The sequence below is a fragment of the Dryobates pubescens genome, chromosome 18 (assembly GCF_014839835.1).
Source record: "Dryobates pubescens isolate bDryPub1 chromosome 18, bDryPub1.pri, whole genome shotgun sequence".
In the NCBI taxonomy this organism is placed as follows: Eukaryota; Metazoa; Chordata; class Aves; order Piciformes; family Picidae; genus Dryobates; species Dryobates pubescens.
The window spans coordinates 13,667,511-13,686,174 of NC_071629.1; the positions used below are offsets into that span (position 1 = coordinate 13,667,511).

Here is an 18,664-nt window from a genome sequence, read left to right on the forward strand (position 1 = left end):
ATAACTCTTCCTACAGAATCTCAGAAACTCTTTGAAATCAGAAGGGATGGGAAACCATGACCTATATCATCCCTCTAGGTATTATCAGTACATCTTACAAGTGACTCACCTTCTGTTTTACAAAACCAAACCAACCAACCAACCAACACCACCACAACACTACAACAAACTTGTGTGAAAAAGTTTTCAAACTGGAATATTGAAGACAAATTGTCCAATTTATGCAGCCTCCCTATGGGTTTAAAAGTATCAGGGCATGCCTGTCTAAAAACACCAAATTGATTGCTTTAACCTAGCTCACACACTGCAGCTGAAGCTGGGACTAACAACAACAACCCCCAGACCCTAACATGCTGCTTGAATACCTGAAGCACACTGAACCCTCTCATTTGTGACTAAGATTTTTCTTGTGGCAATTACCTTCTGCTTTTGAGAGACTTTGGTGAGCTGTGCTTAGAAGACAATAACAATTGGTTTTCACCAGTACTAGACAGTGTAAGATCTGTAAATTAGTGCTCAGTATATCCACTTCTGGCCCAACTTTATTTTTCCTTGTTTATTGTGGATTTTATACAAGAGCCAACATTTCACACATGCAGCTGGAAATAACCCAAACAATCAATGTCAGGATCAGATGGTATTTTTTCCAGCACCTATTTTTTGGAAGAAAAAGAATTCTGCAGAAACAGCATAAAAAGGGGGAAGTTCTGCACTCTTTGACACCAAATCACTACTTGCTGTCAAGAGCAGTGCAAAAACTTTACACAGAAGCTCATGATATGGATAGAAATTCGAGGAGAAGCAGACATTTCAGAAGCTGTTCTCCATTTTAAAACTGCAAGAAACGCCAACATTGTAAAGATCTTTGCTGCTTCACAGTGCTAAAAATAACACATGCCACCAACTCTGTTGAGACTCTTATACAAAATTCAGCCAGCCTTATGGTTTTCATTTTGATTGAAATATACACATAATTTTGCAACCCTCTGTGACTGAGGTTGTCTAAAATGAAGGAAATCCTCGGTACCATTGACTCTCAAAGTATTGAAAATCACTAGAAGCAAAAGGATGCCTCAATTTTCAGCTGGTATTAAGAGATGTAAATTCTTGTTTCTAATCCATTATGAAGGGCTTTCAAGTAGGCAAGAATAACATTCTTAGCTCCTAATGTTGACTATCTAACTCAACTCTTTGACACACTTCATTTACATGTAATCCTACAGCCTGCCAGCAGTTGATAAGGTTCCTGATATGTACACATTTGAGAGAGGGAAGTTTAGTCCTCTTACTGCCTTTCTAGGAAGCTGAACTCCATGATGGAAGATGGCTCAGGTTTAAGGTTTCAAAAAGATTTTTGCTTCTCAGCATTTGTTCCCAAAGAGTTTATCTGCCAGGTATAAAATTCTTGACAAAGTTGAAGTGGCTGCATGTTTTTTTGCTTGTTTCCATTATTCAAATACTTCACAAGCTGTTTTATAGACTAAGTAGCATGGAAAAAGGGAGAAGAGCAGTATGTTTTATGATGGTAGTGTAAAAGGTAGGACCACTCCATACAGGCTAAACAAACCCACTTCAAATGTTCCGTCATGCTAATGGTGGTATGATGACTTGTGTAAGCTGTCTGTAGAAAGTTAAGGTATTCCCCATCTGTAGAGCTACAGCTTCTTGCAACATCTTTGCACAACTAGATATTTTGGACTTGTGAAGAAAGCAAATTTACTGGGTGTGAGGTCACCTCCATACCCCAGCCACAGGCAAAATCCCAGTTTCATACTTACAGGAACAAAACCATACCAAGAATCAGAAGCCTTACAAAGCCATGTTAGAGAGCCTGGTTATCTAGCACTGAACACTCCATACTATGCACACTCTGACCATTTGTAACCTACTTAAAATGTAGCTCTAACATACTTCATTAACAAGAGCGTTACCACATGCCTGCATGAGCTACCACAGCCTTTCTATCTGCTTCAGGAGAAGATGGGACAGCTGCAGAGGGCTGCAGTGCAGCACAGTCACTGAGAAACTTCTAATTTACTTTCCATATTTTGAGACATATTTCAGAATGTGGAGAGGTGAAGTGGAAGGGTAAGTGGAACACCCCAGTATTTCAAAAAGCTGTTCCTTTCTGCCTGAATTTTGAATGCACACCATATGCTCTAACATGTTGTTTCAATCCTGTGATATTCCTTACTAGCCTGCCTCAAGACCAGTCCTCTCTGCAGGATAATTATTTTTAGTTTAAAAGATAAGAGTAATTTCTATCAGTGTATGCTGCTTTGCAGTCATGATCATTCATTATACTGCCTGTTCATCTCAGTAGGTCTCTCATTTGTCTCCCAACTTTATGACAATTATTCTTTCATCATCTTCAAGTATTTCATATCTTGATCACTAAAGATGACACAGTAAATACCACTTGTATCTTGATACTTAATTTTCACTCTGATGAAATTTTTTCTAACCTGGTTGCTTTTCCCAAGTGACTTCCCATCTGTGACATTTTCCTTTCTTATCACTACGTCAGGTTCCTTTGTAGGTTCTTGAAGGAGCCTTTCCTCATGGTTTTTTAAAATTCAAATAGCCACTCTTTTACCCATGATGCTATTTGTTCTATTATTCTGTACTAATATATCATCAAGGTGAAACTTCTTCTTGCAGAACTTCTGTTTATTCATAGCCTCTTATGCCATGTTGTGTATTGCACCATTTTAACTTCCATTTCAGTTGATTGATCTAGTACAGAAGCTTCCTACTGTATCACTGAATGGAGAGGAGAATGGTACACCCATCGGTCACCATTCCTGCCCTCTCTCATCCTCTTCCAGCAACATTATGGGCATGAGGGAGTGAGGAAGGGTGCAGGAGAGTATGTCACAAGCATAGGGGTACAGCAATAGCACGAAGAAATGCTTCTTTCACAGAAGCATGCATGCATCACAAGATGCTTTCCTAACCCCATTGTTCTTTCCTGTTCAGAGAACCCAATGAAAGACAGAGATCTGTAGTCAGAAGCTGTTCTCTCAGTAGCACGGTTAGCATGGCTAGGTGTTTCACGTGGTGGCTTGAAATGGTCTTTCACAACAAGGAAGTCCACAGTGAGGCAGCAGCAGAACCAGAGATGTGGGCCCTGGCAGCCACAGGGGATCGAGTGCCAGATAAGCAGCACAGAGCAGATGGTGAGGGCAGGGGAGTGGAGAAGGAGCCTGGAGCCCTGCTCTCCCTGGCTGCCCCGCAGGCTCCCTGGCTGCATAATTATTCCTGTGGAGCCAATAAAGCTCCTTGTGTTCATTGTCCTCCAGATAACAGAGCTCAGACCTGGAGGACTGACCTCTCATGCCGATTCTGACTGAAGCAAAATCCCCAGGAAAAATCCTTCTAATGAGTAGTGCATATTATCTTATCTTCCCCATGTCTGTTTTTTGTCCATGTTGTTCATAACTAAGTCCCCCATTTGGGGAAATAAAACAAAAAAGAACTAATAAACAGCAGTATGCCCACTCCCCATTCTAGCTGAAATATCCTTGATCTGAAGTAACTTTCAAGATAAAATATGAGAAAACATCATGAGCCAAATTCCCTATTTATTTTAGATTGTGTGGCTAATTATAAAAAGGTTAATGACAACAAGATTTGCTTTTATCTCAAAGAATAACTTAAAAGTAGGGAAACATTTTCAAAGTGCAGTTAAGGACTCCAGTAAAACACTTTTAGTTTATGAGAATAAGAGAAAAACAGCAACATGAGGATATCACTGCTGGAGCACAACAGTCCCTGGGATCCTTTAACTAAAAGGAGAGTGTAGGTTGCTAGGTCAGCAAGTTGAGTTTCAGAGTTGTGCTCTGCAGCACTTAGTAACATGTATTTATAGACAGATCTATGTGCATGTGCTTGCTGCTAACCAGGGAAATAGAACTATGTCCATTAACTCAGAAAGGGCTGGCTGTATGCTCACAGGGGAGAGGGTGTGTCTCATGGCTTGGAGCAGTGAATGCTCTGGTTATTAGCCTTGTTTTTCCCTATTTAGTCTGAATCCAGAGCTAAGCACATCTCCAGGAGCAGGCTTGCAGTCCCAGCTCTGTATGCTAATCAATTTGCTGCAGCCTGAGCAGCCCTGACACAAGCTGGAATGGTCCTCAGCTTTCACGGCTTGTCTCCACACTTCCCACATGTGCAGCCCTATCCTAGCCAATTCTGAAAATCTGGATGGACTTGAGCCAGCTTAGTTTCTCCTCAACTCCTTTAGACGTACGTTTATTACACACATTTCTGTGCCAATATCTTTGTCACCCCTGGCAGACCTGAGGGTGGATGGAAGCTATTATCCTCTGCACATGAGCAAAACTACGTTTCCTTCCCTCACTGTCCCACACACAGATCCCTAAACAATGCTGACAACATGTTCAAACTACAAGATAAGGAGGCTTTTGACAACCTGTCACACTCAGTCTGGGCCCTTTGCAACACAGATTCATTTCCTTAACACATAATGCTCCACCAAGATGCACCCACTACATACAAGAAAGAATAACCACTGGTTCACTTGTGTGTGTGTGATTTCAGGGACGAGAAGGAGATATTGTTGTGCTGGATGACAGCTCAATCACACTACTTCTTACCTCTGTTATGAGGCTCTCTGCCTTTACCCACATCTAAGCGCAGGCTCTCCCTAAAGAAAACAGATTTAGGCTAGATCTAAGGAAGAAATGTTTTACAATGAGGGCAGTGAAAAACTGACCCAGGTTGCCCAGAGAGGTGATAGATTCCCCATCCCTGGAACCATTTCAGGTCAGGTTGGACAGGGCTCTGAGCAACCTGATCTATCTGAAGATGTTGGATTAGATGGTCATTTCCAGTACAAACTATTACACAATTCTATGAGAAGTGTGAGTTGTGTCATAAATAACCTGCTGTAGAGTGAGAACAGACTTTTCATCAAAGGCCAGTTTGACCTGAAAAGGGAAGAAGTGGTTTCAGGCAGATGAGGTGGAATTTATGAGATGTGGAATATGGCACCAGCTGCCCTCAGAGTCTCTAGGTGTCTTGCACTGGGTGAGGTCAGGGGAGTATTCACACACTCTGAGCTAATGCAGATAGGGAGAAGTGAGCAAACATACTGTACATGATGCCACTCACTGCTTAAGACTAGGGACTCGAGCGTATCAAAATGAGCAAGATATATCCCCATTACAAACAGGGAAAATACACGTACTTGATTATTCTACATGATCAAAAGAAATAAGACATTTGCTAGACTACACACATTGAGGTAGATGCTTCTCAGAAGTCATTCAGTATAACCTGCTCCCTGTCAGAGCAGGAAAGACTCCAATTCACATTGGTGGGATATCTTCTTCAGCACCACAAAAGAACCAGAAACCTAATTTTATGTGATGATACAAACCAGCAGTGGGAAAAAGTACAGGGCTTTCTTGTTATGCTCCTGATATTCAGCCTAATTTCCCTTGCTCATTTTCAGCCCATTTATTCCTAGATAGACCCTCTGGCTCTGCAGTGAATAATCCTCTTCTCTCCTGGGACTCAGAGCAAAAAAGGAACATGTCACTCTGTATGACAGAAAGAACTGCCAAAATAAAGATGCTAGTGAGGATTGAATTTTTAGCATACGTCTCTTTTGGGGTGTGAATAGCACCAGGATTCAGTAATAGGGGCCACGTACTTCTGGGTCAGCAGGTCAGATCTGACTGCATCTTTCAGTAATTCTGACAGGCTGCCATCTGTGACACAAGTAGCAGGTGTTCCTGTGGATCTTGGTCAGTACGTCTCTACTAGCAAGGTCACTTCCAGAAAAACGACCATTTTCAGCAGGCAGCAGTGCAACTCTGGAGCTGCTGCTGGACTTGGAGCCTCACTGCTGGAAGAGAACAATGGAGTCACTGCAGCTTTAGCCCATGTTTACATAAAATGCCAATAAATACACAGCATCATGCCTTGTTGGATAGCAGGTAGGAGCAGGACACCTCCAGAACCTGAGGCTGAAGCAAAGCAATGGAAAAATATCCACAGAAATCTGGAAGGTGGTGGTCTCCTCTCCTGTCTCCCCTTGCTTTACATGTGCCTTAGGGAGCTGGTTGGAAACTGCACTAATGGCAGCCAGGTCAGTCTCAATGCTCACGGGAGAAGAGGTTTGATCAAGACTTTAGCTGCTGGGATCAGACTACTTCCACTTTAAAATGCAGGCAGGCACTTCTCACCCAGACTCTGCAGCCCAGAGACTTAAGTAAACATAAATTAATAAGCCTAAACTTTCTGAATAGCATCTCATAAGGTCTTCTGAATTTTTTATCCTAAGTACTTAACCACACATTCCTGGAAGCTTGGTCTATTCATTCTAGCGAATGATGAAATCCTTAAGGGATACCTGAGGACTAATTGGTTTTGTCTGTGTTAGTGTCTAGTCATATCATGAATCAGGCAATACTGAATCCCCAGCACAGACTAAGAGCTCCCTAAAGACAGAGAACTAGGTTGTGTTGTCTGGCACTGTGAGAGACTTGGGTTCAGAAGTTCTTCAGCCCATACATTATTACTAACCTTCCTTGCATGACACATGGTTGTTAAGAATAATCTCATGCAAAAACCCAAAGCCAGAGTAACTTGAAAAAGCAATGAGGAGTGAGCCTGGAAGTTCATCCTCACTCTGAATGATCACAAAATCATTTGGGTTGGAAAAAAGACCTTTAAGACTGAGTCCAGCTATTGACTCTACCATGTCTGATTCTAAACCAGCATCTTTTAAACACTGCCAAGGATGAGGATTCAATCACATCCCTGGTGACCCTGCTCCAATGTTTGAGAACCCTTTCAATGAAGAAGTTTCTTCTAATACCCAGCCTAATCTCCTTGAGTGCAACTTGAAGCCATTTCCTCCCTCACCCTATCACTTGATACTAGAGAGAGGAGACCAACACTCGACACACTCCAATCTCCTTTCACAAAGTTGTTGAGAGCAAGGTCTCCTGTGAGCCTCCATTTCTCCAGACTAGACAACTCCAGTTCTTCAGCTGCTACTCATAAGAGATCTACCCTACTAAGGGCAAAGATCCTGCCTACAAAATTCCTCTGCTAGGGCTTGCAATCCAGATCTGTCTGCTGGGTATCAAAATGGGAGATTTATGCAAGGCCTGCATAACCTCAGCAGTTAAACAAGAAGCACTGAGAAGAAGATGCAAAACAGATACAGTTTTGTTGTTACAGCTTTATGCAATAGGGAGATGGGGCTCACCTCTGTTAGTGCTGGCTGCTGCAGAGCCTTTTGCAGGAGGCAGGATACAAAACACACTGACACCCAGCCCCTGCTGTTCCCCCTCATTTGCTTTGGGGGTAGATCCCAGCTTTATGTGACTACACAAAGCAAACTGATTTGTTCTGGGGCTTCCTCAGTGCAGTTTTCCAGTATCCAAAAGGGCAAATCAATTATAAAGTCTCAGAAGGATGAGAAGTTTCTGACATCCCACCTCATGACATATGTTAAAACACAACCCAATTTGCTTGCTTTGTAACCTTGAACCTCATGCCTCAGGGTGTAAGTTAACTACCTCCAGGGCTCTAGAGGGAATATTTTCCCTCTGATCTTTCAGCAATGCAGATGTTACTAGGTACATCATGGAGCTATTCTCCTTCTCCTTGAGCATCAATTACAGCTTGCAGCTGTTACAGCTATTTATATAATTTGGTACAAACCTTGTTCTGTGTCATAGTGATATGATTTCTTTGGTAAAATGATAGAGCACCTGCAAAGTTTGATTGGTTTCTCCACTGCAACTTGTATGGATGCATCTAAGGTAAGTTTTTACTGCTAGTGCCATACTAGAAGCTGATTTATCAACTAGTTGGTTGGCTTTGAACCTAAAATCCCAACCTTTAAACTGTCGTGAGCTTAGTCATCCTGCTTATTCCTCCGTGGCTGCTACCCTTGCTCAATGCAAGTCATCTAAAATGAAATTGCAATTTTTCCTCTGGACAGGAGAGGTGGGCTGGCCTCCTAGGCATCTGCATCAGCTTTGCAGGATGACCTGCAAGTCAGGATGACCTTCACTCACCACCTGCCACATGAAATCCTTATCAAAGCAAGAGGGGACCATTTTATTAAGATCAGAAATTCTTTCAGGAGTACAGTCACAAATGTCCTGAGGTATGAAAAATTTATGTAATTTCATCTGACGAGACAGCTAACACTCAGTTGGAATGGGAGCAGTTTGTCTGGGCTAGGTATAAGCCAGTGAACAGCACATGTGTGACTTCTCCCTGTGCTGGAAGATTTCAAAGTCCAGAAAAGACCATTGGAAATTGTTATGGCTAAAATGACCTTTATTTCCCTGATTATTGACCAAGAATATCTATATTTATGTGCAGCTGAAGTGTACAAGCTTTCCACTAGGAACAGCCCCTTATTCTGCTCATTTAGTGATGTTAATTGATGGCTCACAGAATGGGGTATTTAGTTAAAACATAGCAATATATCAGCTAGAGAAGAAGCAGAAGGAATTTCATACTACAGACAGTACCTATGCTCAGGCACAACTGAACGCACTTGGGAAATTTCTGGCTTTTCCAGTGTATCTCTCAGCCAAACAACAACACCACCACCCCAAAACCCCCAGATTTTTGTTGCTACATCTCTTGCTGAGCAACTCACAGACTTTCAAATACAAAGTAGTGCAGGAAAATAGAAGTTCAGCAGCTACAGAAGACAATCGTTTTTACAGGTCTGTTCTTAAAAGCAGGAATGAATGCAGACAGACATCACTTGCAGAGCAGGGTGCAGAAAGCAGATGATGGGCACTGGGCTGTCAATGGTGGAACAGCCTCCTCCTTTCCAGGAAAACACCTACTTATTTCACACCATGGTGTGAAAGAAGTGCAAGCACATACAGGACATTAAATCTCTATAACAGTGGCAAGGTCTAGTTTAGACTATTGCATCCAAAATATCTGTGTGCAACTTCATCCACAGTCTCAGACTCTTGTTTTCTAATTTTGTTTATTAATGACATGAGGCAGAAACTGTCATCATGTGCTTATAAAGTAGCCAGTGCTCCCAGGAATCCAGGCTTATTTGGGACCCTGGGTGTAACTAGGAGTTTAAAAAAAGAGAAAGAATCTACCAACACAACTGTTTCTCAACACGATCACAGAATTACACAGAATTCCAGCATGGTGGGGGTTGGAAAGGATCTCTGGAGATCATCTAGTCCAACACCCCTCCTAAAGTACCCACAGCAGGTTGTCCAGGATCACAGTGTCCAGGTGGGTTTGGAATCTCTCCTGAGAAGGAGGCTCCACAACCTCTCTGGGCAGCCTGCTCCAGGGCTCTGGCACCCTCACAGCAAAGTTTTACCTCATGTTCAAACAGAACCACCTGGCTTCTTGTTTGTGCCTGTTGCCCCTTGTCCTGTCACTGGACACTACTGAAGAGAGTCTCTTGCCTCCTGCTCTTTAGATATTGATAAGCATTGACCCATATGATCCACAGATCAGACCAAATTTAATCCTTCATATATATACATCAATTATATATATTACACATCTCAATACAACAGCAGTTGTAGTCATGAAGCCAACTACTGAATTCAATCCACCGCAGTATTTAATGCACAGAATTCTCTGACCTGTAACACTTCCTTTATGGCCAGGAAAGTTCAAAAGTTAAACCTCTGTTGTGATTCTCTGTCACAACTCATTATGGTCAACAATTTGAAATCCCTTTTGAGTTCTAGTGTGTCCATCAAGAGGTGATGATATGTTCCAAGGAGGGAAGGAGCTTGAGGACAGACAAGGCACAAGGCATTAGAAACATGTGCAAGATCGAGTTAAAAAATTACTTTTAGTTTATGAAATGTGATCGCTTTTCATGGTAATGAGATGCTAATTTAGCAGTTTCCAAAGGGTTATATTTTTACAGGCAACCCCAAGGCATAAAAAGAAACAAAATTTCTTTAAAAAAACCCCTCACCACCTCCCTGTTGTTTGGAGTGTAACATTAATTCAAACACAGGCCATCCAGCTCTCAATTAACTGCTTTCTCACTCCAAATGCAGCAGCTCTGCAGTGCATAGAAATGTAATTATTTACACACCACTCCATCATTGCCTCTACTGTCTGTGCTTCTAAAGCATCTTGATTACTCTACTGATGAGCACCATGGAAATGCCTATAAATAAAATAATCATCTCTTCTCATTAAGTTACAGCTCATGGACTGAAGAAGGATGATTTCCCTTTGTACGTCCCCTTTGTAAATTTTATCATCTCACAACAGAGGGAGTAACGTGCCTCTGATGACACTCAAAGAGACAGACTGTCAGGATGCTTGTCAGTATTTCAGCTTTGAGCAGCTTGTGGTTTTGCATGAATATTTACTCCTGAAAATAAAATGCTGTTGTTCAGAATTAGGCATGTAAGAATCTCTTTCTAATGTCAGAGTCAGATGTGCAAACCCCTCTCATATCATGTCAGAAGGTCAGATTTTTGTGGAGCAATGTGTCATGGAAACTCTAACAGCAAACACTGCACCCATAGCAGAATCTTCTAGCTCTAGTTTCAATCCTAAAAACACTCAAAGGTGGAAGATGTCAAATAAAATTACATTTAAAAATCCCAAACATTGAAGGAAACCTTCCAATAACAAAGCCTGGTTGAACTAGGTTTGCTCTTCAGGAATCTTCAATGGTAATTGATGCCACAAAGAAATATCAAACATTCTATTTTTGTCAAATCAAGGTCTCCCTCTTTTCAATGCCTGCAGTGGCGTGTGTATGTTTGCTTACACTGAACTCCCCTTGGTGTCTCTAGCCCACCATGAAATATCATGTTTCATTAAACTGAATTGTAAAGCCAAGAAAGCAATTTAAATATGGTACCAGTACTCAGACTTTACTGAAATCACATTTCTGCAACAAAAAAATGGTGGTGAAGTTGTCAGTTATGAGCTGATTTGGTTTTGCTCTCCAGCCAGAAGTGGAGGAGGGGGAAGCACCATTTACTCCTGTACCTAGCTAACGGGTGGATGCAGTTTGATGGAAGCTATGGTGCATCCCTATTTCTGCACACCATCCAAAGCAACATCTCACCTTCAAAATGTTGGCTGTTCTCAAACAACTGAGGCAATAGTGGCAGGGCAAGGGCTAATGGCTACAAACTGGAAGAAGCTGCATTTAGATTAGACATTAGGAAAACATTTTTCCCCATGAGGGTACTGAGGCATTGGAACAGGCTGCCCAAAGAAGTTGTGAAGGCTCCAACCCTGGAAGTGTTCAAGGCCAGGTTGAATGGGGCCTTTAGGAATCTGGTCCAATAGGAAGTGTCCTTGCCCATGGCAGGGGATTGAACCTAGGTATCTTTAAGATCCCTTGCAACTCAAATCACTCAATGATTCTGTAAGTTTACAGGTTCAGATTAAGATCCTCATTCACAATTATGAGAGCAGCAGTACTCCTTGTCAGCATGAGAAGGTAGCAACTTTTGGGTCAGATCCATCTATTAAAACCTTTGTTGATGGGATTCAAAACCTCAAGGTCTTGTGCCCACATGTGATTTCCTCAGTGAAGACAAACTATTTGGCTCTCTCTTTCCTCTTCCCCCAGCTACTCTCAAGATTTCCCATGCATCACTCCCTGTATCAGTGCTTATTTACAGCATGGTACTGTACCTATGGACAGTCTAATTGGAAAGTCACCTACTCATCTACAAACTACACATCTTACAAAGAAAAAGTAGTGGGTTGAGACAAGTGGAAAGAAAAGCTTTGACAGGCAGATGAGATTTCTGTATATATGAAACCATCAGTATCCACCAAATAATGTGCAGGATACAGAGTTTGAGACAAAGCAAGAATATCAGGCAGGTTAGAGTGATGTGATGTTTCCAGCTCCCAGACACTGCACCTGGACTGTGCAGGACACTTTATGAGCCTATATTTGTGGTTGGAAAGATGAACATTTTCATACATAAAGCCTACATGTTGTTAGTTGGACATACATGTTGTTAGTTGGACATATTGCCTAGGGTTGGAATGGCATTTCAAGAGCCAGAATTTTAATTATTTTCTCCAGAGTCAGGATTTTAAAGCAATAGCATCAATACCTAGAATAGCCAGTGTCCAAACCCTGCACAAGTGCTTTGCTGAAGCAAGAAAAATAGTGACAAACCACAGATAATCCATTAAATCAGGCTCAGAATTGTCCTTGAAGAATTTAGTTCTTCCCAGTCCCAAAGTTATCCCCAGCATTCCTTTAAGGGCTTTCATATTTACAGCAATATGAAATGGCTTATTGCTGTGTAGCTGCTAACAAGAGACAGATGTTCCCTTCAGTTCCAGGAAAATGTAGACATGAAGCACATTATGTTGACCCAGTAAATATTTTAGACCCAAATCCCCTTCTGCATGTTACCTCTTCATGCATTTAGTCAAAAACCCACAACACAGTTCCATGCTTTTCCTGCTAATTATGAAACTAGCCACACTTGGATCAGTTAGTCTATCTTCACAAGCCTTCATCTGAGAACAAGAAAAGTCAAGTGACACATTTTCTCTCAGCACATTTAAAGCTGAAGAGTTCTTGCAAATACTTCAGAGCCAAATCAACTGGTGGCTGTGGGCCGAACTCCCCACATTATTTATTTAGCTAGTCCGGAAGACACGCGCTGCATGCTGGCGTGCAGGACAACGCATCTGTCTCGCTCAGATGGTTGGCTGCATTCTTTACTTGATATTAATATCAGCAAAAATTTAGTAATGTAACCACTGGCATGAGAAGCCTGACTTCTAAGTGAACATATGGCAGTGATCATCCTGGGTTAATTTTAGGCTTCAAAAATTGTTCTGAGTCAGCAAAGCCTCAAGATAAGAGAAAGAAAAAGATGTAACATCTGCAAAATCTCCTACCTGTTTCCCATCCAGGGTGTACAGCTTTTTGACCACTCCTGTCTCCAGTTTTATTGCTTCAGTGATGTCGGTGAGAACTTGCTCGAAGGAATGGGCAGTCTTCTTGTTCAGGAGCACGCGGACTGCCTTCCGGGGCTTCACCCCGCTGCGGATGATGGTTACCAGCTTGGGACGTACAAAATCTTTGTTTTCTTTTGCCTGGGCACTGTTGCTACTGGCCAGAGACTGAGGTGCTTTCTGGTTGGCAGATGTCTTTACATTGACAGACCAGTTGGGATTGACATTCTTGGTGTATTCCACTTTCTTGAAGAAGTTGTCGGATGAGCAGACATAACTCTCCCCTTTAGAAAGAAATGAACAGCAGCCTGACTCTACAGTTATTACTGTAAGACTGCTAAAAAATAGACACTATGCATTTCCCCCATTAATCATGTCAATCATTATTGTTTTCATGAGCACTTCCATGACAGCTTATTAAAATATTTTATATTCATTTTATATTTATGCTTATTTAAACTGTGACTAATTTTGCCCCAAAGTACCTAAGTCATCCATAGCTCATATCAGCAAATCTACTACCCAATCCATGTAAAACAGGGGTTAAAAGGTTGAGAGTTAATAAAGGTATTTAAGTACCTGAAGATGTAACTAAGCTGTCTAAAAAGCTCCTAAACACCAAATTAATTTTATCACCTACATTATTTTGCAAATTTGCCCACTTCCTCCCCACCTTTACAGTCCCAGCTACTACTTCAATCTCTCCTCCCCTGCCAAGAAGATATCAGGAGTATCTTTTGTGCCATGGCTGAAAAAGAATAAAAATCTGGTACTTGAACAGCCTCTGCCAAAAGCAGCTTTGATAAATCTAGCAGGCATAACAAACATACTTTATTTATTAGAGGACAGACTTCATGGCAGCTATGATAAAACACTACACCAAATACCACTGCTTTGGTTTATATGGCTGGTACTAACCAAAAATATATTCAGTCCCAATTTGGACATGGTAGAGAACACAGTCTTGTTAGTAAGTCATGATAAAGCCCTTCCCTACCCCATCCAAAATTAGTTTCAAGCTTTGCCTGTAACTTAGAGGACCCTGTCTAAGGCTTTAGAAGCACCTTAAAGGATTTGCAGGATCTTCTTTTGCGCCTGCAAATCTGATGGATGCTAGAAGAGTTACTACTAGAATAAGACTGTAAACCAGTATCCCTAAGGGAATGTAGCTGTCTAGTCTGAAATGACTCAGACTGCTGAGCACTGAGGACACAGGAAAAAAAAAGTCAGTCACTGCTGGAGGAAGAAACTTTTGTCTCGCCATTAGATAAAATTTTAATAGGAACTGAAGGTATGACATGGGTACCTGTAAGATCTTACTTCGTTTCTTTTGGTGTTTCATTGGGCTGGCATTACAGAATGAAGGTCTTCAAATATTATGATAGGTTTGAAATCAAAATTGATTTAATTCTTTTCAAGAACAGTCCTTCTTTATGTAAACAGGCTGCATTTCCTCATGTGGTCCCTGCTGCAGACTTCAGGGCCTGAACATGTTTGAAAAGCCCACAAAATATCTGAATCTTGCTTTCCGCTATAGGATCTCTAGGGCAGGATTTGACATCCAATTGTCAAAGGTCTAAATGTGGATTTCCAAATAGCCCACTAATTTCCACAGAATTTTATGGTCCAGGCCTGTAACACATCCAGTATAATGTCCATAGTCATCCTTCTCATGACTAGGGTGCTTGGTTGCATGGTTTAGTTGATTAGGTGGTATTGGATGATGGGTTGGATGCGATGATCTTGAAGGTCTCTTCCAACCTATTCTATTCTATTCTATTCTAAATCGCATTTGTGATGGAGGCACTGACACAATGCCTTCATAGAACACATAGTGAGAGACCATGATCAGGTACACAATAAACAGAAGGTTTTAACAGACCTAGACAATGGTCTGTGTAGTATTTGTGTTCTTATTACTGCTGAATCTTTGATGCCACTCGCAACCATAGAAAATATGCAGGATGATAACATTTTTTTTTAACCCTAACTTTGTACCCAGCTTTCATAAAGTATACATGGTAGAGAATACATTCTTGTTAGTAAGTCATGATAAAGCCCTTCCATATCCCATCCAAAATTACTTTCAAGTTTTGCCTGTAACTTAGGGGACCCTGTCTAAGGCTGTTTACATCACCAACTGCAGCTTCTCTCTGTCTTCCCCATTGTGTAAAATGACCAAAATAATTTTCAGCAGGAAGCAGATATTCTGTTGTCCTATCTGAAGATGGACGAGAAATACAGAAAGCAGAGAAAAAGCTGTATAGGTTCATGCAGAACACTGCCAGTTGGGCATTTTTTGAACCAGTGTACCCCAGACTAACACAATAATCCCACCAGGAGGTTCTGGCTGGTTGAATGAACAATAAAATTCTAAATTTGAGGCATGCACGCTGTCAGCAGAAGCCCTCACTAAATTGACCCATAGCTGATTCTCCTTCATTCCTTACATATCTTGAATGTGACTCAGTAGAAGCATAAAGAGAGCCCACAGAGTACCATACCTGAAAAAGAATTCCCACCAGAGATATTGTTTTCCGGAAGCATGGAATACTTTAAATCTTTCTGATTAATAAATGATAAGTTGTGGTTTGTTCGTCTGCTTTGGCCAAGCAGCACCTGGTGCAGAGAGGCCCACAATTCTCTCTTACAACTAGAGTTTGAAATGATCACAGGGAATAAGCCCTCCCATGAACCTGAGACCAGCCCCTAGCCCATAATACCTGGAGTGCAGAGCCTGTAAGAGCATGCTCAGCAGAACTGTAGCATTATCCTTTGAGAAAACAGATTTCTGTGTTTAAATGCAACTCTAGGAATAAGTGATTTGAATCCCACTCTCATCCCTGCCCCTATGGAAATATCTACTACTGAAGAGCTTGACTTTCATCTGTGTTTATGTAATATTCGGGTAGAGAAGATGCACAATAAAAGGAAGTATATATCTGTGCTATATTCTATAGATAGATATAGAGGATAACTCCCATTCATAAATTCTGTGTTTTAAAGTAAGCAGAAGGGATTATTCGTCAGTTTGGTAGAGTACTACTACTCTTACTTCCAGATGAATCATTGGAAATTCCTCACTGCACATCACAGCTGTCTGCTGTACTTATCAGAGTATACACTGGAGGCAATAGTGCCATGAGGAAAATACTCTTCTTCTAGGCTTTGTCTCCACAAATGTGGTATTAGTTGTGCATTTATACACACTGACTATTCAAATTATGCTTACAGACACAAGCAGAAAATGCAATTTGCTCTTTCTCACTTTGTTCCATTTAAGCCATGTGATGGTTTGCAGCTAGCTTTAAAGGCATAGCCTCAAACTGCCACAACCCGAACCTAGCAAATATTTTATTGAATTCTAAAACTGGACAGAAGTTTGACACTTCAGAGTAGCAGATCAGAGTAGCAGCTCTTCTCAGCAATATTTCTACTGTTATAGCAGTGTAGCTCCAAGAAAAAGGAGTTTTTCTTTCCTTCTTCCCTCACCTAGGTGTAACCTTGAGTTTTAATTTCAACTGATGTCTTCCCAAACTCAGTTCATCACCCTCAAAAAACAGCAAAATTATCATTCAGTTTCCATATTAAGGCACATCCCTTTTACCATCTGTCAGCCAGGAACGTGTGCTGTTTCACTTCTCACAGCTGAGTTTTAGCCATAACTTATCAGGAAGTCACAGAAGGATTGCACAAGCATGGGGTGAAGACCTGTGAATTTGCCAGCTTTGAACACAGAAGACCACAAGAGAGAAATCATAGGGTCAGTAGCACTACCATAGAAAGAGGAGAGGTTTGTCAGTTTCTATGCTACTTCTGTCATTGCCAGGACTATACTGAAAAATCAAGGTGTAGAACTGTGCCAGTCAAAGAAATAGAACTGATAGACACAGCATGGTTGCAGATGTCCACAGCATAGCAGAAGGAAAGGGAAGGAGGTGGATATGAGATTGTCCAAAGAGAAAGAAGTAGCTCCAAGAAGTATGTTTCTCCCCAGCCCTAAGTGTAAAAATCTGTCTGTGCGCAAATGTTCTCAGGAACACATCTTTAGACAGTGAGCAGCTGTGTACACACGCAGAAATCCAGCTGCAGGCAGCAGGGAGGTTTGATGAACAGTCACGTCATTATTTTCTAATAAAATCCCAAATGGAAGCTTCAGACTCATGCTTTGGGAGTGGGAGACTCACATCCATTCATTGGGAGCGGGAAGCTTTTGTAATAGTGAGAAGTGCCATCCTGACAAGACCAAATGTGCTGTGAACACCACCACACCATGGGCATTTCTGTAGTGCAGTGCCAGGTCAATGCAAGATGCCCTTTCTGCACTGCGAAGCCAAAGCCCTGCAGGATGATGTGCACTTGTCATCAAGACAGTGTGCTCCAGAGGTGTCACAATTTCTATCATGCCACCAGACAGATGAGGCATTTATTTATTCCTTCCATCCTGCCCTCCGCAATAGATGGACAGACTGTAGACTTTTGACCTTAGCTGTCATCAGCATATTTGCCATTTGATGCCCCGGGTTGCAGCACTGAATTACTGTGGCAACAAGTGCATTATACAGACTGTGCTACCAACTTGATAGAAGCACAAGGCGATTATTCAGCTCCTAAAGAAGGGATGATCTCAGCAAAGATAAAGTATGCCTTAGAGAAGGTTTCTTAGAGAAACTCTAAGCTCAAGATGAGCGTTAATCCTTCAACCCTCTTACAGCAGCTCCTTGTGACAATACTAAAAATGACAGGCTGTGCTTTCAAAAAAGTTATCCCCTCTCAGCATGCACCAGTAAATTCTCAAGTATGATGAACTGCAGGCAGAAGTTGCAAGAAAAATCACGAAAGCAGGATCAAGGCCATTTTGAAAGTGTAACTGCTCATGGTTAGTCCAAAACCTCTGCTGTTGTAAAATTAAGATAGTGATGCTGTGCCCAGCTCCTATATTTTGGGGGATTTACTATGACTTCAGTAGGAATTAAGTGGATTAAACACCTCACAGAATTCTTTACATATGGTGCTAAAGTAGGCCTTTAGTTTCAAATGGACTTCTTCTATATGCATAAAAAGGATCTTTCCCTGCCTCAAGACCTACCCACACCACATCAAAATTGACTCTGGAAGAGCTTTCTTCCTTTGGCTCTTCCACAGCTCTCTCTCTCATGAGAGAGAAGCACCTCTTGTTCTGTTGAAAAAGTGAAAGAAATGCATTATTACCAAATCACCTTCAAAACCACATGATGCCCATAAAGAATTTATGGGACCACACCAGTCCTGGTGTGACAGCCAGGATGTGCAAGAAAATAAAGCAGAATCACAAGGATAAGTTCGCTATATAGGATGTAATTAGCCAAGCTGTCAGGACAGCAGCCATAGAAAACAATGCCACAGGTTCCCAAGACTTCATTATTGGACTACATGGATTTCAGTTTTCCAGGCAAAATGGAACAAACACGCATTGGCTGAAGTTTTCAATATTGTTCCTATAAACCCCTCAGTCCCAGCACACACCAGGCTCTATACACTCCAGGGTGGAGACCCTCCTATGATTACTTTAAACACTCCTGGACAAGATTTTGGAAAAGATTCCCCAGGACATAACAGAATAATTTAAAAAAATATATTGAAACACTTTCTGGAACATCTCACACAGCCCAGGCACATTTGCAATAAAACTCCACTGAGCAAAATAAAACCTTATTCCACT

The 18,664-nt window shown here is 41.5% G+C and overlaps 1 protein-coding gene across 2 annotated transcripts in view; it reads right to left on the reverse strand.

Annotated features, from left to right (window-relative positions):
* DCX (doublecortin) overlaps positions 1-18,664 on the reverse strand; it is a 73,065-nt gene that overhangs the window by 47,848 nt on the left and 6,553 nt on the right. For both annotated transcript variants that reach the window (XM_009900393.2, XM_054169396.1), the window contains one exon: positions 12,907-13,247. In XM_009900393.2, the coding sequence (XP_009898695.1) occupies positions 12,907-13,247 (341 nt within the window). The remainder of the gene's footprint in view (positions 1-12,906; positions 13,248-18,664) is intronic.